Here is a 21173-nt window from a genome sequence, read left to right as displayed (position 1 = left end):
TCACGTTGCTGGAACTCTTCCCCCAAAGACGTGTCCCTGATCCTTGTGTTTTCCCCACCCCTCCCCCTATAGTCCAGCACACAGAGCCAGATGAAGCATATGATCAAAACCTACTTAGTTTGAAGTACCTTAGCTTATAAACTGTGTGCCATTGCAGTTAGTTGTAGTTCAGTCTCATTGTACTTTTTGGCCTGACTCCAGTTCAGAGCTGGAAGAATCCATGCCACATAGGCCCTTGTTCTCACTGCCTCCTGATCAGTTAGCTGGCCTTCCCCTAGATCTGATCTCTGGGGCTGACATTTCTTTCCCTCTAACTTTATTATCTCACTTTTGGTCTCTGAAGCAACAACAGTCTCTGCCATTTAGACATCAAGATCACCCCCCTGGTGGAAACTACTGTTTGAACCACAATTGACTTCCCTCATCCACTCAGTGGATTCTCCATTCAGTAATGGGGTTGATGAGACAGATCTCTTAATAGTGATTGGGAGGAAAAAAAAATGAGAAGTCATATAAACTTCCTGGTAAAGTCCTGGTACCAAGCCGACATTTATAAAGTATTAGCTACTGCCATTATTATTTATTGTTCATTCAGCATGCAGCCCCTTGAGCACCCACTGTGTTCCAGCTGCAGAATTCAGTACTTTGACTAAGTAGACGTGGTCCCTGGCTTCATTTGCCTTACAGTCAAGTGGAAGGAAATAAACATGTCAGCAAATAAGTATAACCAAGTAGGTTACTTATTAGGTTGGAGGTCTGTGGACTCTGCAGAGTATGGTGGAGGGGACTGAGGAGAGGCTTCACAGGAAAGCTGCCCTTGAGCAGAGTCCAGGAGATACATGTGTGTCCTGACCCACAAGGCGGTGGGGAAGGCATTCCGGGCAAAGGGAGCAGTGTGAGCAAAGGCACAGAGGATTCAGATTGCCTAGAGTCGCAGGATCTGCATGTGGCCGGCCAGCCTGAATCACGGGGTACCAGGGCTCAGCGAGATGGGGCTAGACAGTCAAGGAAGGTCTGTCTGCAAGAGTTGTGATCAGAGGAAGGTCCTAATCATATTTGCATCTGAAATAAATCCCATTAATGGCTGATGGATTAGAAATGATGAGGCTGAAGGCTGGGAGACCAGTTAGGAAACTGAAAGAGCTCTAGTGAGGAGGAGAAGGGCAGCAGCCAGGGAATGCTCAGGAAGGGTGGGTGTGGGTTTTGAGGGAAGAACTGAGAACTTACTGGATTTCGGGGTTGAGGGCAAGTCTGTGGCTTCTGACTTGAATGCCTGCGCAGAGGAGATCTAGTCTCTGAGCCTGGATCCAGGGTAGGGCAGAGTCTTGGATGTGCTGGGGTGGAGGTGCCAGTGCCATGCCAGTGGGCTCTCCAGTAGGTCTCTCAGAGTGGCACAAACCTTCTGGAAAAAACGTGGAGAGAGCAAAGAGAAAGGAGGGCATGAGCCTGAGAGCAGCTTGTAAAGTGAGGAGAGGGGAGGCTGGCCAGCCTTTACCTCAACCTCCAAGTCTTGCTTTCGGCCACGGGCACTGTGTTCTCCTGGCTTCGAATCTGGCCTGATTTTAGGCATTTCTGGTTCCCATGCCTTCTGTTCAGCAGCAGTACAACTCAGCCTTCCCCACTCAGGGCTCTGCAGGGTTTTCTTAAAAAAAAACCCTCCTGACCTGTTAAAATTATATTCTCCCTTTCCCCAGATGAGCTTCACCAATCCACCTGGCCCAGATTGCCCTTTAGTCCCCAGTAAATTTTTTGGAGATTGTGTATTTTGTTCCCTGATCTGACAGTTACTCCCTTAGTGATTATTTCCTATGTTCGCATTTAAGATCCCATAACCACCTCATGTATATTCGGTTGTCACATCCATTAGGATGTTTTCAGCTACTCGTCATAGAAGGCCTGACTCAAACTGACTTAAGCAGTGAATTTTTTATTTCATGTAACCAAAATCTGGAGATCAGACAGATCCCAAGATGGCTGATGCAGTGGTTCAGCAATGTTACTAAGGACCCAGGTTCTCTACTGACCCTGCTCTCCTTGGGCCTGGCTTCATCCTCAGAACAGTGGGAAAATGACAGCTCTAAATGTTAAATCCAAACACACAAACAGGCTGAGAAAGAAGAGAGTCTTGCCCCCGCTGTGCAGTGAAGTCCTTCCCTCCCGCTGGCTTGGATCATGTCCTCAAATTGTCAGCACCAGCAGCAGTCACCCAAGGAACCCCATGCTCTGCCTGGCTGAGGCTAATTAGAATCCACCTCTGTTGTTTAGGAGGAATCAGCTTTTCCCCAGCATCTCAAGGCCAGATTTACCTAAATAAAACCAGGGCTTTCATTAGAGGGAGAAAAAAAAAGAATCCATGCTGGTAGGACATAAGAATATCTACTTTAATTCTTCATTTTCTTCAGAAGGAAGTATAAGAACTTAAAAAAAACAAAAGTTTCTGCAGTTCTTTACCAAAGAGAAAATGAACCTAATCTGTCACTTCTTTTTTATCCACAGCTCCTTCATTCCCAAGTTCATCACCCACCTCTTCAAGTGCAAGCCAATCAGCATGGTGGGGGCAGAACAGGTGAGATGAAGCTGGTATAGGGCTGTTCCCCTCGCTTTTATTGTGGATCAAACCGCATATCTTTCTAGTCCAGAGGCACTAGGTAAAAGTAAAACCACCAGTTTCCCCTGGTTGAGGACAGAATGATGATCTGGCAGCTTAATTCATTCATCCATTTATTTAAAGCATTTTTTCCCATTGAGCACACCCCCTAAGTACCTGGGCCTTATTCTAGGGACAGGACATACCACAGTGAACAGGCAGACAAGACCTCCCCTTCATGATGTTTACAGTCTAGTAAGAAAAGACAGATGAAATACAAGTAACAAATAAGTTAGAAGATCATTTTCACCTCAGTATGCAGGGTATAAAGCTAGGTTATCTGAAAGAATACCTTAGGAGCATGATATTCATTATATTCTTTATGTATTTATGTGCCGCTTGCTCAGCTGCTCAGTCGTGTCCGACTCTTTGCAGCCCCATGAACTGTAGCCTACCAGGCTTCACTGTCTATGGAATTTTCCCGTCATATTTTTATAGAGAAGTATTCTTTTAAAATACTTATTTATCCATTCATTCGGCTGCTTCAGGTGTTAGTTGCAGCACATGGAATTTTCCATGTATCACGTGGAATCTTTCTGTTTCAGTACACTGACTCTCTAGTTGCAGTGGGCAGGTTTAAGTAGTTGTGGCATGTGGGCTGAGTTTCTCCACAGCACATGGGATCTTAGTTCCCCAACCATGAATCAAATCCATGTTCATGCATTGCAAAGTGAAAGTGTTTTAGTCGCTCGGTCGTGTCTGACTCTTTGCAACCCCATAGACTGTAGCCCTTCAGGCTCCTCTGTCCAGGGAATTCTGCAGGCAAGAATACTGGAGTGGGTAGCCATTCTCTTCTCCAGGGAATCTTCCCAACCCAGAGATCAAACGTGGGTCTCCCGCATTGCAGGCTGATTCTTTCCTGTCTGAGCCCCCAGGGAAGTGTATTGCAAGACAGATTCTTAACCACTGGGCTACCAGGGAAGTCCCTAAATATATTCTTTACATATTTATGTTCTGTATATTCTCTGTTCTATGAGGAGTAGTGGCTTTAGGTTGGATGGTTGGAAGAGGACTAGGAAGAAAGCAGCTGGGCAGAGGGAGCCACAGTAGCTCCTGGTTATTCTGGGTCCTAGTGGCTGGGGCAGAGACCACCTACGAGCAGCAAGCAAAGACAGGCTCATCTTTTTGATACGGAGAAGCTCTGTTCATCTCACCCAGCAAGTCTTCCCCCATCAGCCCCACCCTGCTCACTTGAATTCTGTGCCTCAAGACATGTCTACATAGATGGTGTTGCCTCAGCACTGCTGAGTTGAATTGGGTGCCATGGCAGTTGCCTCTGCTCAGATACCACCTGTTCACACTCTGTAATTTGAACAGCTTGAGTGTGGAGAACAGTTTAAGCTCCTTTAAAAACAAACAATAATATTCAGCCCCTAATTCATTTTCTGTTTGTTTATAATTGTTCAAGCCATTTAATTGTAGCTCCTTAATCTTCATACAAATGTAAACAGAAGGCTCAGTTTGCCTTTATTCTCATTATTTTTGAAGGTTTAGTTGTTCTTTGTTTTTAATTGAAGTACAGTTGATTGACAATGTGGTATTAGTTTTAAGTGTACAGCAAAATGATTCAGTTATATGTATACATATATCTATTCTTTTTCAGATTCTTTTCCCTTAGAAGTTATTACAAAATATTGAGTATGGTCCCCCAGCCCCTAATTATTTAAAAACACTTACTTAGATGCAGACTGTTCATGTACTGATCATGTATGATACCTTTATATTCATTAAAATAAATCCTCTGTAGACCTTTATTCAGCAATACTGAACTGATTTCAGTTGCTTTCTATATTTGAAATAACTACATTTTTAAGTAAGGAGAATATATAATTCAAGGCATTTCCATAACTCCTGCTCTTCCACTGGCTTAGTTGACTGGGTGGTGGCTCTCCTAGCTCCATGACTTGCCCCAACCCTGGGCCCTTGGCCGTGCTGGTCTGAGTCAGGCCTCAGGAGGGCGGCAGGTCAGCATGTGCCCTGGTGTATCACGGGTCCATCAAAAAGTATCAAAGCCAGAGAGGTAATACCTGTGAATAATAGGCATCTCTTGAATCTCGTAAGTGCTGTATGTTTTATACTCTTTTTGTAAGTGAGCAGCCTTCCTACACTATAGCAAGGCAGTAGGTGTGAGCCTTAAAGTTATGGGCTCCAGAATCGCTAAGGTCTGATGCTGAATCCTGTCTCTGCCACCCAGCAGCTGTTTGTCTTTAGACAAGTTACTTACTCTTCAAGGGCTTTAGTTTCCTTATCTATAAAATGGGGATAGTCACAGTACCACCTCACAGGATAGTTGTGAGGATTAAACAAGATAATGTACCGAAGAAGGTCAGCAAGGAGATCAAACCAGTCAATCCTAAAGGAAATCAACCCTGAATATTCATTGCAAGGACTGATGCTGAAGCTCTAATACTTGGCCACCTGATGCAGAAAGCCGACTCATTGGAAAAGGTCCTGATGCTGGGAAAGACTGAGGGCAGGAGGAGAAGGGGGCAACAGAGAATGAGATGTTGGATGGCATCACTGACTCAATGGATGTGAGTTTGAGCAAGCTCCAGGAGATAGTGAAGGACAGGGAAGCCTGGCCTGCTGCAGTCCGTGGGGTCACAGAGTCAGACACAGCTTAGTGACTGAATAACAATAATGCACCAAAGTGCTTGACCCAACATCAGGCACATGGGAAGCCCTCGACAAATGCCAGCTCTTACTATTAATAGTTTGTTTCTCTGTCAGCGCCTGTCTTCTCACATGGAAACATCTAGTCAATGCTTGACGTGGGCTGTCTGGCTGACCAGCTTAGCAGAGTCAGAAGCATTGTTTCAGCAAACGTCCTGGGAGGTTGTGTGGATTCAGACACTGATCGACTGCGTCTGAGTGTAGAGTTTCAGTGTTTGGAAATTCTTGCCGCTTGCACGTCATAAGCACAGAATGACCCCTCTCTTCGGGAAACAGCAGAATAATGCCCCAGCACATCCAGCTTCATGAGCACGTGTTCACCGAGGACCCTCTGTTCACCTCACTGCTCTGTGTGATGAGAGAGGACGTAGAGTGGTTGCTCTCAGTGTGTCCAAGAGAAGCTTTGGATTCTGTTTCTAGTCTCTAGAAACTAATTTTCTCAAGTCTCTAGAGTTGATGAAGCCCCTGGAACAGAGTTGACTCATTGGGAACGTGTTTCCATGAGCTTGCAGCTCTGCCCAGGCCTTGCAAGCTGATTTAGTGTCCAGCAACCATGCTATTTTCATCTTGTCACATGAATCCAATGTCATATCTATTTTCCTCAGATTTTCCTTTCTCTAAAAGAATGTTAAAATAATCAACTCAGACTCCAAAAGCCCGCATCTTCAGAAAAATATCAGTTTGGCCAGTATTCTGCTTTGAGATGTGAATGAGAAAACCATCTGGAAACTGGCTTTTGACTTCATCAGACCCCAGACAAACGTGAGTGGGTGGCAGGGGAGCATAGATCTCAATAGGCCCTGCCTCGGGTGAGGGCGGGGAGGCCATGAGTAGGAACTATAGGGCATCGTGGCCCTTGGAAGATCCCCACGTGAAGTTCAGGTTTAGCTGGGGTCCGTGCTTGCCGGAGTATCTGAGCTTAGAAGCCCATGCAGTCATGGAGCTGGAGGCATGATCACTCAAGCAGCAAAACCACAGGAAACTGGAAGTTACCAGAGAGAAGTTCATAGATTAAAACAGATTCTGGGACTTCCCTTGTGGCCCAGTGATTAAGACTTCACTTTCCAATGCAGGGGTACGGGTTCACTCCCTGGTCGGGAAGCTAAGATCCCACATGCTTCTCAGCCAAAAAACCAAAACATAAAACAGAAGCAGTATCATAACAAATTCAATAAAGACTTTAGAAAATGGTTCACATTTTTTTTAAAAAATTGTTGAAACTCCTGCTTAAAAAAAAGAAAGAAAAAAGTCTTGATGAAACAGATCCTGTCACAAGTGTTATAGCAGCTGTAATCCAAGTTTAACAAAAGCTGTGAGAGTCAAGGATTGAGGCCTAATCTCAGAGGCCTCTGCCACAAAGGTACTAGATCCTAATTTTAGATTGCATTTTAATACTTGTGTCAAAAATAGTAAAGGAGACATTTTCCTGCTCTTGATTCTTTCCCTGATCACTGTATAAAGTAAATTACTTCTCTTTGGGCCCCAGAGTCTGCCTGAGCAATTGCAAGGGCATGCGGAACTGAACCATACCAGTATTTGTCATGCTTCTTGCTAGTTTGTGATTTTCAGAGAATCTTGTGGGATTTGCAGGGTCATTAATTAGTCTTTTGGCCACAGTATGTATGACCAAGCACACAGTAGAAATGGAATCCATTTGCACAAACTTACAGAGGAAGCAGCTCACTGTTGTGTCAGGAAAAGGACCCAGGGTGTTTTTAAGCACTCCTTTGGGGGGGGAAAAGTGTACTAATAAAATTTAATACATGTAAATGACCATTTTTTAAAAGAACGACAAAACCTCAGCAAGCTAGGAATAGAAGAAAATGTGTTAAAGGTAATTTTATTTTAAAAGGGTATATACAGAAACATATGTGATGGTTTACATGGATAAATCCATTTGTCGAAACTGTACAGTTAAAAATTGTACATTTCAGTGTATGTAAATTTAACCTCAGAAAAATTAAGTGAGGGACAGGGAGTGGTTGCAGCAGGGTTTCTCAGCCTCTGCACTATTGACATTTGGGGCTAGAGAATCTTTTTTGTTGTGGGGCTGCCCTGTGCATTATAAGATGTTTGGCACCATCCCTTACCACTACCCACTAGTTGTCAGTAATACCCTGCCAATGTTGACAACCAAAAATGCATCCAGACATTGCCAGATATCCAGGCCTGGGGTGGGAGGATGAACTAACACCCCCCTTCCCCAGCTGAGAGCCAGTGTATTGTAGGCATAGATGAACTGAGATGAGCATGTGAGAATGTCTCTGGTTAATACAACCGACTGCATAAGGATTCACTGTATTCTTCTGTTTATGTCATACATGTTTGAAACTCTCCATAATAACAAGATTTTTTTTTTTTAATATAGTGGTCCACCCTCACATAATACCCACTTAAGTGATATCCACAATAAAATTTTATTTTGAGAAATGACACAAAACTCAATTAGTGCTTAAAGTAAGTTCCTTCTAGATTTTCTGATTATGGAATGTGTGTTCAGAAAAGCTAAACTTTCTCCTTCCTTTTTTTTCAATGTGGTTGTGTGTCTGTGCACACTGTAGAGCTTTCTCCCTTTTGTTCAGCCCTTCTAGAAGGAGCTTATTGAATCACTTCACTCCCTAACCACTCACTTTTCTCTGTCTCATTAGCTCTGGCCCATCTTGACTTTTATGAGACCATCCTGTCCACCAAGAACTTGAAGCCTCCTCTATCACTCAGTCGAAAAGGAGCCTCCCTTTGTGCCACACAGAGCAAAGAGACAGGCACAGCCACACTCCACAGGGGTTTATGCGCATGGCAGGATCATCAAGGTCCTGGAGATGGGAGGACCAAGCAAGCTCATGAATGAAATGAATCAGTTAATAGGGAAAAAAATTGCCGTAAACATCACGCTTAATGGTCAAATATAGAAAGATTTTTCTCTTGACATTAGGAACAAGACAAGGATGTCTACTGTCAATATTTCTGTCCCACGTTGCCCTTGAAGTCCTGGCCAGGAAAATAAGGCAAAAAATAAAATTTTAAAGAAATAAAAGGTATACAATTAGAAGGGAAAAAACAAAGCTGTTATTTTTCACATTTTACAGAGAACATGACTGTGATTGACAATATCCAGAAGAATCTATAGACAGACTATTAGAATAGAAATTTAGTAGGTGGGGTCCAATATAAGGTCAGTATTTAAATTATTTTCAATGTTTGTATATACCAGCAACAAACAATTTAAACAAACAATTTAAAAATTTTTAATGAAACCATATACAGTAAAATCTAGGTAGTATTTTTAAAATGTGTGAGTCTTCTACACAAAAAATGATACAGTATTGAGATATTAAGGAAAATCTTTAAAATGACAGGAAGGTCCATGTTCATATGTTAAAAGACTCAATACTTTTTTTTTTTTTTTTTTTTTTAACTTTTTGGTCACTCTGCATGACATGTGGGATCTTAGTTCCCCAACCAGGGACTGAACCCATACTCCCTGCACTGGCAGCAGAGTCTTAACCACTAGACTTCTAGGGAAGTCCCATGAACTCAGTATTTTTAAAATGTCAATTCTTTCAAAGTTATAGATAGAGTGAAATCCCAGCAGGGGTGGGATGGGTGCTTGTGGGTGTGAATGTAAATTGATAATCGGATTCTAAAAGTTGGATGGAAATGCAAAAGACCAGAAATAGCTGAAATAACTCTTAAGAAAGAGAACAGAGTTGGAGGATTTAAACTTCAGGATACCAGGGCTGCTTTTAATGCTAAAGTAATTAAGCACACAGGGACAAATGGGCCAACAGAAAGGAATGGAGTTCAGAAATTGACCCACACGTACAGAGACACTTGATTTATGGCAAAAGCAGCCCTATAATTCAGTTGGGGAGGGATGGTCTTTTCAGTAAACAGTGCTGGGTAATTGAATATCCACGTGGGAAAAAAATTAATCTTTATTTTTTGTAAGGAATTTTTTGATGTGGGCCATTTTTAAAGTCTTTGTTGAATTTGTTACAGTATTACTTCTGTTTTATGTTTTTCTGTTTTTGGAAGTCCCAGAAAAAAATTAATCTTGACCCCAACCACACACCATATACAAAAGTCAGTTCCCAAAAAAAAAAAATCAGTTCCAGTGAGGATGTGGAGAAAATAGAACCCTCATACGCTGCTGGTGGAAATGCAAAATGCTGCAACCATTTGGGGAAACAGTTTGACCTTTTCTCAAAATGTTAAGCATGGAGTTACCATATAACCCAGCAATTCCACTCCTAGGTAGAAACCCAAAAGAACTGGAAAAGTGTGTCATGTAAACCGTTGTACATAGATATTCAGAGTGGCATTATTCATAATAGCCAAAAAGTAGAAACAACTCAAATGCCCTTCAGTTGATGAATGGATAAACAAAATGTGGCTTAATCTTACAAGGCAAGATCATTCAGTTGTAAATAGAAATGAAGTACTTACTCATGCCGCAACATAGATGAGCCTTGAAAACATTATGCTAAGTGAAAGAATCATAGACAAAAGGTCACAGAACGTATGATTCCATTTATATGGAATGTCCAGAGCCGGCAAATCCGCAAGACGGAAAGCAGACTACTGGTTGGTAAAGGCTGGAGGAGAGGAGAGAAAGAGATGCGATTGCTAATGGCCATGGAATTTATTTGTGGCATGATGAGATGTCTGGAACGGAACAGTACACTTTTAAAAGGTGAATTTATCTCAAATTAAAAAAAAAAACCAACTCCAGGTGGATTATAGCTCTGAAAATGAAAGATAAGACAACAAAACTTCTGGAAGATAAAAGGAGAATATTTTTATGACTGGGTTAGGCAGAGATCCCTTAACAAAACATTAAAAGTACTAATCGTAAAAGAAGAGATTATTTGGAGTACTTAAAATTAAGGACTTGTTTTTCTCAAAAGACCAGCCAAGTAGCAGATGATATTTGCAATATACGTAACTGACAGAGTACTCATATTCTAAATATATCCTTTTAAAAATCTCTAACATATCACTTGTGTGGAATCTTAAAAGGAAAAAAAAAAACAAAACTCAATTTCAGAGAAACAGAGTCGAATGGTAGTTGCCAGGGGCTAGGGGAAGCAGGAAATGGAGAGATGGAGGTCAGAGGGTGCTACTGCTGCTGCTAAGTCGCTTCGCTCATGTCCGACTCTGTGCGACCCCATAGACGGCAGCCCACCAGGCTCCCCCGTCCCTGGGATTCTCAAGGCAAGAACACTGGAGTGGGTTGCCATTTCCTTCTCCAACACATGAAAATGAAAAGTGAAAGTGAAGTTGCTCAGTCGTGTCCGACCCTCAGCGACCCCATGGACTGCAGCCTTCCAGGCTCCTCCATCCATGGGATTTTCCAGGCAAGAGTACTGGAGTGGGGTGCCATTGCCTTCTCCAAGGTCAGAGGGTACACACTTTCAATTCTAAGGTGAGTAAGTTCCAAGGACCTAATGTACAGCATGGTGACTGTAATTAATAATACAGTGTGATGTACTTGAAATTTGCTGAGAGTAGATCTTAAGCATTCTTACCACATACACAAAAGGAGAGTTAATTATCTTGATCTTGGTAATCATTGCACAAAGTGTATGTATATCAAATAATCACCTTGTACACTTTAAACATATGCAGTTAAAGTGTATTGTCAATTATTCCTCAATAAAGTTGAAAAATGTACTTTAGAAAATCTCAACAAATCAATTAGAAAAAAGATGATCAGCCAGTAGAAAAGATGGCAAAAGGCTTGAACAGGTGCTTCAAAAAGAGGCTCGCCAGTAAGCATATTAATTGTCTAGGGAAATGTAAATTAAAATCACAGAATCAGAACAGCTAAAATTAAAAAAGACCAAGAATACCAAGTGTTGGTGAGAATGTAAAGCAACTGGAACTTTCAGGCATTACTGATAGGACTGGAAATTAGTACAACCAAACTGGAAAACTATCAGACAGTCTCTACTAGCTAAACATATGCCTACCCCTTGATCCGGTAATTCTACGTAGATGCTACCCCCAGAGAAATGAGCGTGTGTGGCCACCAAAGACATGTACAAGAATGTTCATAGCAGATTAATGAGCAGCAGACCAGTCCTGAGGCACAGAGGGCAGAAGAGTGGTAGCCTTTGTTGGGAAGGAAGAGAGAGCATTGATTGGAAGAGAACCCGAGGAAGCCTTCTGGGATGCAAATAATGTCCCAAGTCATCTTTTTAATTTATTTTTTTAATTGCAGTATAGAGGAATTGAAGTACTGCTGCTGATGTCCAGCAAAGTGATTCTGTTATATACATGTACATATACATATATGAAATTATATAGTCTTTTTCATATTCTTTTCCATTATAGATTATAATAAGATACTGAATATAATTCCCTGTGTTATATAGTAGTCCCATGTTGTTTATCTGTTTTATCCATAGTAATGTGCATCTGCTAATCCCACACTCCTAACTTATCCACCCCCCCGCCCCCACCTTTCGCCTTTGGTAACCGTAAGTTTGTTTTCTATGTCTGTGAATCTGTTCCTGTTTTATAAATAAATTCATTTCTATTGTATTTAGATTTCACTATATATAAGTGATATCATATGATGTTTGTCTTTGACTTCACTTCACTTAGTATGATAATGTCTGGGTCCATCCATGTTGTTGCAAATGACAATATTTCATTTTTTTGTGGCTGAGTAGTATTCCATTGTGTGAACACAACATCTCCTTTATCCTTTCGTCTGTTTTGTTTGTTTTGGAGTATAACTAGTTTACAGTGTTGTGTTAGTTTCTGCTCTGCAATTAAGTGAATCAGCCATATGCATACATATCTATCCCTCTTGGACCTCCCTCCCACCTCACCCCCATCCCACCCCTGTAGGTCATCATAGAGCACTGACTTCATTCATTTGTTGATGGAGAAATGTCTCATGTCTCTAATTAGGCAGTAGGGTGTATGTGCTGTGCTGTGCTTAGTCGCTCAGTCATGCCCGACTCTTTGTGATCCCATGGGCTATAGCCCACCAGGCTCCTCCATCCGTGGGAATTCTTTAGGCAAGAATACTGGAGAGGGTTGCCATGCCTTCCTCCAGGGGATCTATCCTGGAGAATCGACCCAGGGATCAAATGCAGGTCTCCCACATTGCAGATAGATTCTTCACTGTCCGAGCCACCATGAAAGCCCCAGAGGGTGTATATATATGTAATAATTATCAAGCTGGGTACTTGGTCTTTGTGTACTTTACTCTATGAAAGTTATACCTTAAAAAAAAAAAGGAACAAGGAAAGAAATAAGACATGTCCTCACCTTGGCCCACCTGTTCCTCATATCCTGAACTGTTTCTTCCACATCACCTCATTTAAAAACTTAGGGTTATATAAGTGGCCTTTGCCTTCTAGGAGTGTGCCTTTATTTTGTCTGCTCAAAGGTTCTATCACTGTGATAGTCATGTTGTCCCCCAAGAGGTGTCAAAGCTTTCCATTAATGCGCGATGACCCTTCCCAGGCATAGCCTGCTGGCCAGCTTTGCACCCCAGTAGCCCACCAACAACATGAGCCATATCACCCCCAAAATTTTTCTCTGAGGCTCAGCCAAATTTGGCTGACAGCCACCTCTTGCCCAGTGCCTCACGCATAAGGAGATGAACTTTTAGCTATTTTCAAAGATGAAAGCCAACAGATTTTCATGATAAATGGGCCGTTTCACCTTCATTTCCCAGTGACAGCCGTGAAGTCTGTCAGACTAGTTCCCACCTATTCTGACTGCATTACTTCCGGTAAAACCTGAGACCAAGGTTTCCATCTGTTCATCTGTCTGGTGAGGAGAGAATTTTACTGTGACTGGCCAAGAATTGAGAATGTCCTATCTTTCAAAATATGGGAGATACTAGAGGGTTATGTCTGGTTCATTCAAAACTCTTCCTGTCACTTAAGACTGTACAATTATTTATGCATATAATATTCTCTGGGAAGTAGAAAGTACAGAAAAAACAGGAAATATCCCCATACATTTTTAAATAATCATTGATTTTTTTTTTCCTGCTAGCTTTGATTTTGACAGGACGCTGAAATTCTACTACATAGAAGATAAAGTTGAATCCTTTCTAGGCCTCAGATATTTAATAGCATACTATGAAAAAAGAAGAGAAGGAAAAACAGTTCCAGTTAATAAAAGTATAGAAAATAATGTCAAGAATATCAGCTTCCCACTTAGCTTAGTCAGATCTTAACATGGTCCTATATTTGCTGTAAATCTTTTTTATATAAATTATAATTATGGCTGAAGTCCCCTGTGGACCTACCCTGCCATGCCTCTCCCTCCATGCCCAGAGATAATCACTATTCTGATTTTGATTTTATCATTCCCATATGTGCTTTGATAAGTTACATGTGTGTGTATCCAAAAATGATATATAATTTTGTTTTGCAAATGTTTAAACTTTATACAAATGGTACTATACATATCATTTCCCCAGTTGCTTTTTTTGCCCAACATCACAATGATTTCTGAGATTTATCTGTGAGATATAGGTTGTTTTGAGTCGCTTACTTTAACTTCAGTGTCGTGTTCCATTGCCTGAATATAGTACTGTTTGTCCATCCATTCTACACCGTTGATGGGCATTTAGGCTGTTTCCAATCTTTTGCTTTTACAAACAGTGGATTCAAGGAGCCTTTTTTGACATGGGCAAGAATTTCGTTAAAGGATATGAGTACTGTGTCACCGATTATGCACAAATTCCACTGGGAAATAGTACTGAAATTCCCCCAAAGTGCTTCAACCAGTTTATAATACCTCATCCTAAGTGTGAGTTTCATTGCACTATATGTGTGCCAAACTTGGTATTTCAACCTTTTTACTTTTGCGTTTCCGATGAGTACAAAATGATACACAGTTGTGGCTTTGATTTGTGTTTACCGGGTGACGAGTGAAACTAAGTTTCAGGAGCCTGCCGGGCTACAGTCCGTGGGGTTGTAAAGAGTTGGACACAGCTGGGCACGCACAGCATTTCACAGTCCTTATGAGCACTGGTGTCTCCACTTTTGCAAGGTGCCTGTTCAAATCTCTGCCCCATTGTTGGGACTGTTTTTACTGGGGTTGCTGTTCTTTTTCTTACTGATTTTCAAGAATCAGATCTTTTCAAATTCTTACTTGTTATCTATATATCTTTGGTGAGGTAGCTGTTAAGATCTTGGGCCCATTTTTTAGTTGGATTGTTTTCTTATTGCTGAGTTTTTCTTGAAAAATCTTTGTATGTTTTAGGTAACAGTCCTTTATAAGATGTATCTTTTGCAAATACTTTCTCCTAATCTACAGCTTACCTTCTCACCCCCTTGACATTGTCTTTTGGAGAGCAAACGTTTTTCATTTTAACGAAGACCAGTTTATCAGTTATTTCTCTATAGATCATGTCTTTGTTTTTTTTTAATTTATTTATTTTTTAATTGAAGGATAATTGCTTTACAGAATTTTGTTTTCTGTCAAACCTCAACATGAATCAGGATACATATATCCCCTCCCTTTTGAATCTCCCTCCCAGCTCCCTCCCCATCCCACCCGTCAAGGTTGATACAGAGCCCCCGTGTGAGTGTCCTGAGACATACAACAAATTCCCATTGGCTATCTATTTTACAGATGGTAATGTAAGTTTCTAATGGATCATGTCTTTGGTCTTATATCTAAAAAGTTATCACCATACCCAGGGTCATCTAGGGTTTCTCTTATGTTACCTTCTAGAAGTTTTATAGTTTTATGTTTTACATTTAGGCCTATGATCCATTTTGGGGTAGTTTTTGTGAAGGGTGAAAGGTCTATGTCTAGATTCCTTTTTCCTTTCTTTTTTTTTTTTTTTTTTGCACATGGGTGCTCAGTTGTTCAAGCACCATTTGTTGAGAAGACTATCTTTATTCCATTGAATTGCCTTTGCTGCTTTGTGAGTGATCAGTTGACTCTATTTGTGTGGACTATATTTGTGAGTGTACTTCTGGGCTTTCTCTTCAGCACAATTGATCTATTTGTCCTTTCACCTGTACCACACTGTCTTGATTACTTTATTATAAATCTCAGAGTCAGTATCTTGGGACTTCCTGGTGGTCCAGGCAGATTTTTAACTACTGGACCACCAAGAAGTCCCGAGATACTGATGTTTAAATTTGGCTTAATCTCCTACGTCCTCACTAGCATCCAGAGAAACCCAAAATAGAGCAGTATGGAGTTACCATTTTTTGCCTGTTCAATAAACAGAAATTTTAAAGATGTTTGTAAGGTTCTTCATACATATCCTGAACTGCTTTCTAAATGGAATGCAGGGGATCTGGGTTTGATCCCTGGTCTGGGAAGATTCCACATGCCATGCATCACAACTACTGAGCCCAGGCTCTAGAGCCCTCAAGCTAGAACAAGAAGCTGCTGCAATGAGAGCCCCACACACCACAACGAAGAGCAGCCCCCTGCTTGATGCAACCAGAGAAAGTTCACACACACAAGTGAAGACCCAGTGCAGCCAAAAATTAAAATAAATTAAAAAAAATTTTTAATATCAAGAAAATGTTATTTATCAGTGTGAGTGCACTAGGTGTTGTGCCCATGTGAAGTGGCTGGGACTGTTCTGTTCTCTTCCCTCAGCTACTGCTGGACACGCACTCCCTGAAGATGGTCCTGCTTGATCTGCCTTCCATCGGCTCTCAGGTGGTGAGGAAAGCCCCGGCCAGTTACACCAAGATCGTGGTGAAAGGCATGACCCGCGCAGAGATGATCCTCAAGGTGGGACTTGTGTCTTCTTTAGGGTTTCAGTTAAAAGGGCCTAGTTACCTGATTGCTTATTTGAAACAGTACTGAGTACTAGTCTCAAAAAGTACAGGTTAGAACCTATTCCCATCAGTCCCAAAAGATTGTCTGCATTCTTTGGCTGGACCAGACTTTGGCCTCATCAGTTATTGTTGAAAGGCAGTGCAGTGTTGCGGGGGGCGGGTGGGGGTCAGTAATTCTGTCTGACAAATGGATTCTTTCTTGTAATGGGATTCTCTTGTAATAAGATTTGGCCAAGATTGAAGGCTGGGTGGCATTGTCACTCAATCAGCCTCCAGTCAGGGTCTCTCTGCTCTGCTTCTCTTTGCTTCCCAGCTGTCAGTTCCTCCCATTCTTGGCTTTCTAGGCTCTGCCACCTTATAGGAACTTCGAACAAATGTCACATAGCTGATTCTAATCAGCAAATGGTTTTCTAAAACCCCATTTAACAAAATATATGTGGGGTGATGATGCTAAGAATGTCTGACGCCTTAAACTCCTGCATCTGATTTCCACCTGGACTTGTCAAGTGCAGAGGGAGCCTACTGGGGAGGGGAGAGAAGGCTGGAGAACAAATGGAGCTGTCAGGGGATGCTCTTAGAAGGCCACAGCCCCCAGGCCCTTCAGGTCAGTCTGCAAGCAGAAAGGCTCAAATGATGGAGGAGTGGGAAGTCACGGCGGGCCCTGATGTGGCTGGACCAGGCGAGGGGCCTCCACAGACCTTGGGCTTTGACCTAAGGAAACTGAAAGCAGCCTAATCCATTTCTTCCCCAGCTGGTAGTAAACCTACTGGAGGAAGAAAACCGGACCCCCACAGTGAAAACCAAATGACTATGAACACAAGGGTTTTGATGCCAGGGCTCTCCCGCTGGTGGCACGTGAAGTTGTTGTTGTTGTTTAGTCACTGAGTCGTGTCTGACTCTTTTGCGACCCCATGGACTGTAGCCCACCAGGCTCCTCTGTCCATGGGATTCTCCAGCAAGAATCTTGGAGTGAGTTGCCATTTCCTATTCCAGGGGATCTTCGAGACCCAGGGATCACCTGCATCGACAGGTGGATTCTTTACCAGTGAGCCACCAGGGAAGCCCTGGTATGTGAAGTGGATGTAGTTATATGAAGTTCCCGATTTTAAGTCTTGGAAACACTGAGGCTGTTGTGGAGTTTTTGTTCTTGAGAAAATCCACTTAGCTCAATGCTTGTTGAGGCCATCCCTTGGGAACCAGGGCTTCCCTGTGGCTCAGCTGGAAAAGAATCCGCCTGCAATATGGGAGACCTGGGTTCAATCCCTGGGTTGAGAAGATCCCCTGGAGAAGGAAAAGGCTACCCCTTTCAGTATTCTGACCTGGAGAATTCCATAGACTGTATAGTCCATGGGGTCGCGAAGGATCGGACACAACACTTCACTTGGGAACAACGATACGTCAGGACAGAAGGAGCAGGTACCAGAAACCCAGGAAATGTCCCAGACAGGGGGCCCTGCAACAGTGTTTCCTGTGGTCTTGCTATTTTTAAAAGACACGTGGGACTCCTCCCCAGGCTCTATGATTTAGAATCTTCAGAGGAGGGACATAGGAATCTGTACTTAAAAAGCAATTCAGGTGACATTTTTGATTTAGCAACCTTAGGAAGCATTGTGTTGTTGTTCAGTCGCTAAGTCATGTCTGACTCTCTGTGACCCCATGGACTGCAGCACACCAGGTTTCCCTGTCCTTCACGATCTCCCGGAGCTTGCTCAAACTCATGTCCATTAAGTCAGTGATGCCATCCAACCGTCTCCTCCTCTGTTGCCCCCTTCTTTCTCCTGCTTTCAATCTTTCCCAGCATCAGGGTCTTTTCTAATGAGTTGGCTCTTCGCATCAGGTGGCCAAAGTATTGGAGCCTTAGCATCAGTCCTTACAGTGAATATTCAGGGTTGATTTTCTTTAGGCTTGACGGGTTTGACTGGAAGCATTGCTGTAACTGAATGCTGAGATGAAACAGGCTGTCAGGACATTTCTGGAGAAGATGCTCTGCTGCCTTGGATCATAAGCATGTCCGGCAGGCCTGACTCTCCTCTCTCCCTCACAGGTTGTGATGGCCCCTCACGAGCCGTTGGTGGTATTTGTGGACAATTACATCAAGCTCCTGACAGACTGCAACACAGAAACCTTCCAGAAGATCCTGGACATGAAGGTGAGCTCAGCATCTTGTTCTGTCCCTGGGTGCATCCTTCTCACACTCTGTGACTCACTGGGGGGTGGAGTACAGACCCCTGGGGGGCCTCCTCAAAGTCCCCCTGCTGGGCCCAGGCTGCAAGAAACCATTTGAGGAGGGGGAACCAGGGCCCATGACCATGCTCCCCATCACCTCCTGATGGCGGGTAGCTGGGCTTGGCGGGGCTGCGAGGAGAGGAGGCTGCCCTCCCTCATCCTGCTGCCTGGCTACTTGCCCTCTCAGCCCTTTCTCTCCTCTCCTTCTGCCTTTTCTTCCTCCCCTGCTTCTCTCCCAGGCTACTACCTAGGGCTAATACCTACCCTGGAGAAAGCACTAATCCTCAGCCTAGTGAATACCAGATACTGCACTTGCCCTTGGGTCTTTGGGGGCCAGACCTGCCATCACCCTCCTTTGTCTCCACCTCAGGGGCTGAAGCGGAGTGAGCAGAGCAGCATGCTGGAGCTCTTCCGCCAGAGGCTCCCCGCCCCGCCCTCAGGACCCGAAGGCTCCAGCTCCCTGTCCCTCCTGGCTCCAACTCCAGAACAGGAGTCCTCGCGCATCCGCAAACTGGAGAAACTGATTAAAAAGAGACTGTAAGAGCACCCAGGGGGCACTTTTCCCCCTGGCCGGTGAGCCACCCGCAACCGGATCCCCGGACGCCCCTCACATCTCCTGTGCTCCCCAGATCCTCAGATCATCAGTCCTGAAACTTTCTGGGATGTTTGGGTCATTCCTGGGTCGCTCCCATGCCTTGTCTTAATTCCTGCCTAATGGGAGAGGCCAAGTAAGGACTGGAGGCAATCTCTGATTCCTGTAGCAGAGGCCGCAGTGGGTAAAGACGGTTCCTGGGCTTCACTGGCTGTTCTCCAGTTGCTCCCGACTGCTCCAGTCATCCCTGACTCTGCAGCCTCACCCGCACAGTCCCACCCTCTATGGCTATGGCCCTGTTCCCTTCCCTGTTCTGTCCTAGCACTGTGGGCCAGAGAGCTGGGCTCTCACAGCTTCCCCCACCTGCAGCTGTTGGAGGTGCCCTCTGCAGCCAGACCCCTAAGAGATGTCCTCTAGGTTTGGCTCTAGGGCTCCAGTGATGAAATGGCAGATGATAGATGTGGCGGAAGAGAGTGGTGTGGCCTTTAGCTGAGCCCTATGAGGAAAGGATGGCTAAGTAAGAAAAGTGCAAGGGGACTTGTGGTCCAGTGGTTAAGACTCTGAGCTTCCAGTGCAGGGAGTGTAGGTTCAATCCCTGGTCAGGGGACTGAGATCCCACGTGCCATGTGGCCAAATAAGAAAATAAAATAGCGGGAAGTAAACCTTGCAGCCCAAAAAAAGAAAAATGCAGAAAGAGTAGGGAGGAGCACAGTGGGTCTCCCAGGCAGCTCAGTCAACAGATTTCCCTCTGCCCAGACAGCCATGGTGCTGCTCTGGGAAAGTTATCCAGCCCATGCTAATTGAGGTTAATGTTCTCTTCTCACTCCTGAAAGAAGGGGTGACGGGCCCATCTCCAGGCAGCCACTTTAGCCGTCTGTCATCGGCCCGGGAAGCTGGAAACGCCAGTGGACTCCCGCACCTGGTTCTTGTCACTCTTGGTGTTTACAGATCCACACTTCTTTTTGTGGTTCTTTCACAAGGAGTCACTTTCTGGACATCTCCATAATGGCATTGAGATGTCAAGGCACTGTTTCTCCTCCACCACCACCAGCCCCAGGTGGTCACAGCCAGAGAAGTTGCTTTCTTGATTTATTACACTGTCAGTAATCTCCAAGGAGCCAACAGATGTCAGTAGGAGTTACGTTAAGTGTCTTGTTAATGGGAGCTGAATGCTGTGTGTATGTCCTGTACAGACAGAGCCTGTTTCTCCACTGGGGGTCTGCATCAGCATCACCTGAGGCCCTTTTTATTTTCACAAGTACAAATGCCTGGAGGTTGTGAATCAATCAGTCTGGAAGTCTGGAGTAGCGCCCAGCATACAGTTGTGAAAAGTTCCATTATGATTATAATATTTACTCCTTATGAAGAACCGTTATAATAGGAACTTGCTTTATTGAAGATTTCCTATTGCACATTTTCACAAATGGGTATTTTTTTTTCTGACTGTAAGCAAGTGTAATTACTGTATAATTGACCTGGTACCCAAACAGTAAAAATGTTTTTTTGCTCATAGCCAGCATCTTGAATTTTGAGTTTGTGTTGATGGAGGGACCATGGCAGAAATCATGCTGTCCCCGTCCAGACTAGGATTCTCCTTTGTTTTGATGACTAGGCCCTAAACGGAAGATTTATTTATTATTGTCACTTTGAAATAATATATATAAAGGAGCCCTCATTGATCAAAACAGTAGCTAACAACTCTGCTGTTCAGCTAAATTAGATATTGTACTGGCTCCTTCCCTCTACTTTCTCTAGACTTCAAAAAAAAAAGAAAACTTGGAAGTTACCTTATGTGGTTAAAATAAATATTGGTAATTTATAATTGATAAAGAGTTCTCTGCTGTCTTTGCTGTGGCCAAACTTCCGGATTGCTGGTTAGAGGTGCTCAGGCTGGAGAAAGTTCTGTTTGGATCGTAATCGGGAAATAGGAACCACCACGGACAGGGTATCTTGACCTCCAAACTCAGTTCTGGGGATTGAAGCAACTATCACCACACCTCCCTCTCTTGAAGAACAAAGACCCAGTACTCAGGGCTTTGCCCACCCCAGCAGAAAAGGGTGCCGACTTCCTCACGCCTCAGGTGGCTCCTCGGTACAGATAGGACAAGACCGAAAGTCGACTTCCGAGGACCAGTGTGACAGTGACGGGCAGGCAGGGTGAGTGAGCAGGAGAAATGGGGGGTGTGATAGCAGCCCACCCTGAATTGCTGTTGGACGAGGAGCCCTAGTCCCCTGTTTATGGAACGCC

General features: G+C 43.6%; 1 protein-coding gene across 1 annotated transcript in view; it reads left to right on the top strand.

Annotated features, from left to right (window-relative positions):
* VPS53 (VPS53 subunit of GARP complex) overlaps window positions 1–20722 on the top strand; it is a 129056-nt gene extending 108334 nt beyond the window's left edge. Inside the window, exons 19-22 of the mRNA XM_040243825.1 lie at window positions 2497–2566; window positions 15923–16060; window positions 18152–18256; window positions 18704–20722. Of these exons, the coding sequence (XP_040099759.1) occupies window positions 2497–2566; window positions 15923–16060; window positions 18152–18256; window positions 18704–18874 (484 nt within the window). The 3' untranslated portion in view covers window positions 18875–20722. The remainder of the gene's footprint in view (window positions 1–2496; window positions 2567–15922; window positions 16061–18151; window positions 18257–18703) is intronic.
* Window positions 20723–21173: the final 451 nt, after the last annotated feature.

This window comes from Oryx dammah, unplaced genomic scaffold, assembly GCF_014754425.2.
Source record: "Oryx dammah isolate SB20612 unplaced genomic scaffold, SCBI_Odam_1.1 HiC_scaffold_8, whole genome shotgun sequence".
Lineage (NCBI taxonomy): Eukaryota > Metazoa > Chordata > Mammalia > Artiodactyla > Bovidae > Oryx > Oryx dammah.
The sequence above is the reverse complement of the archived record's forward strand: the minus strand, read 5'-3'. Positions and strand labels throughout refer to the sequence as shown.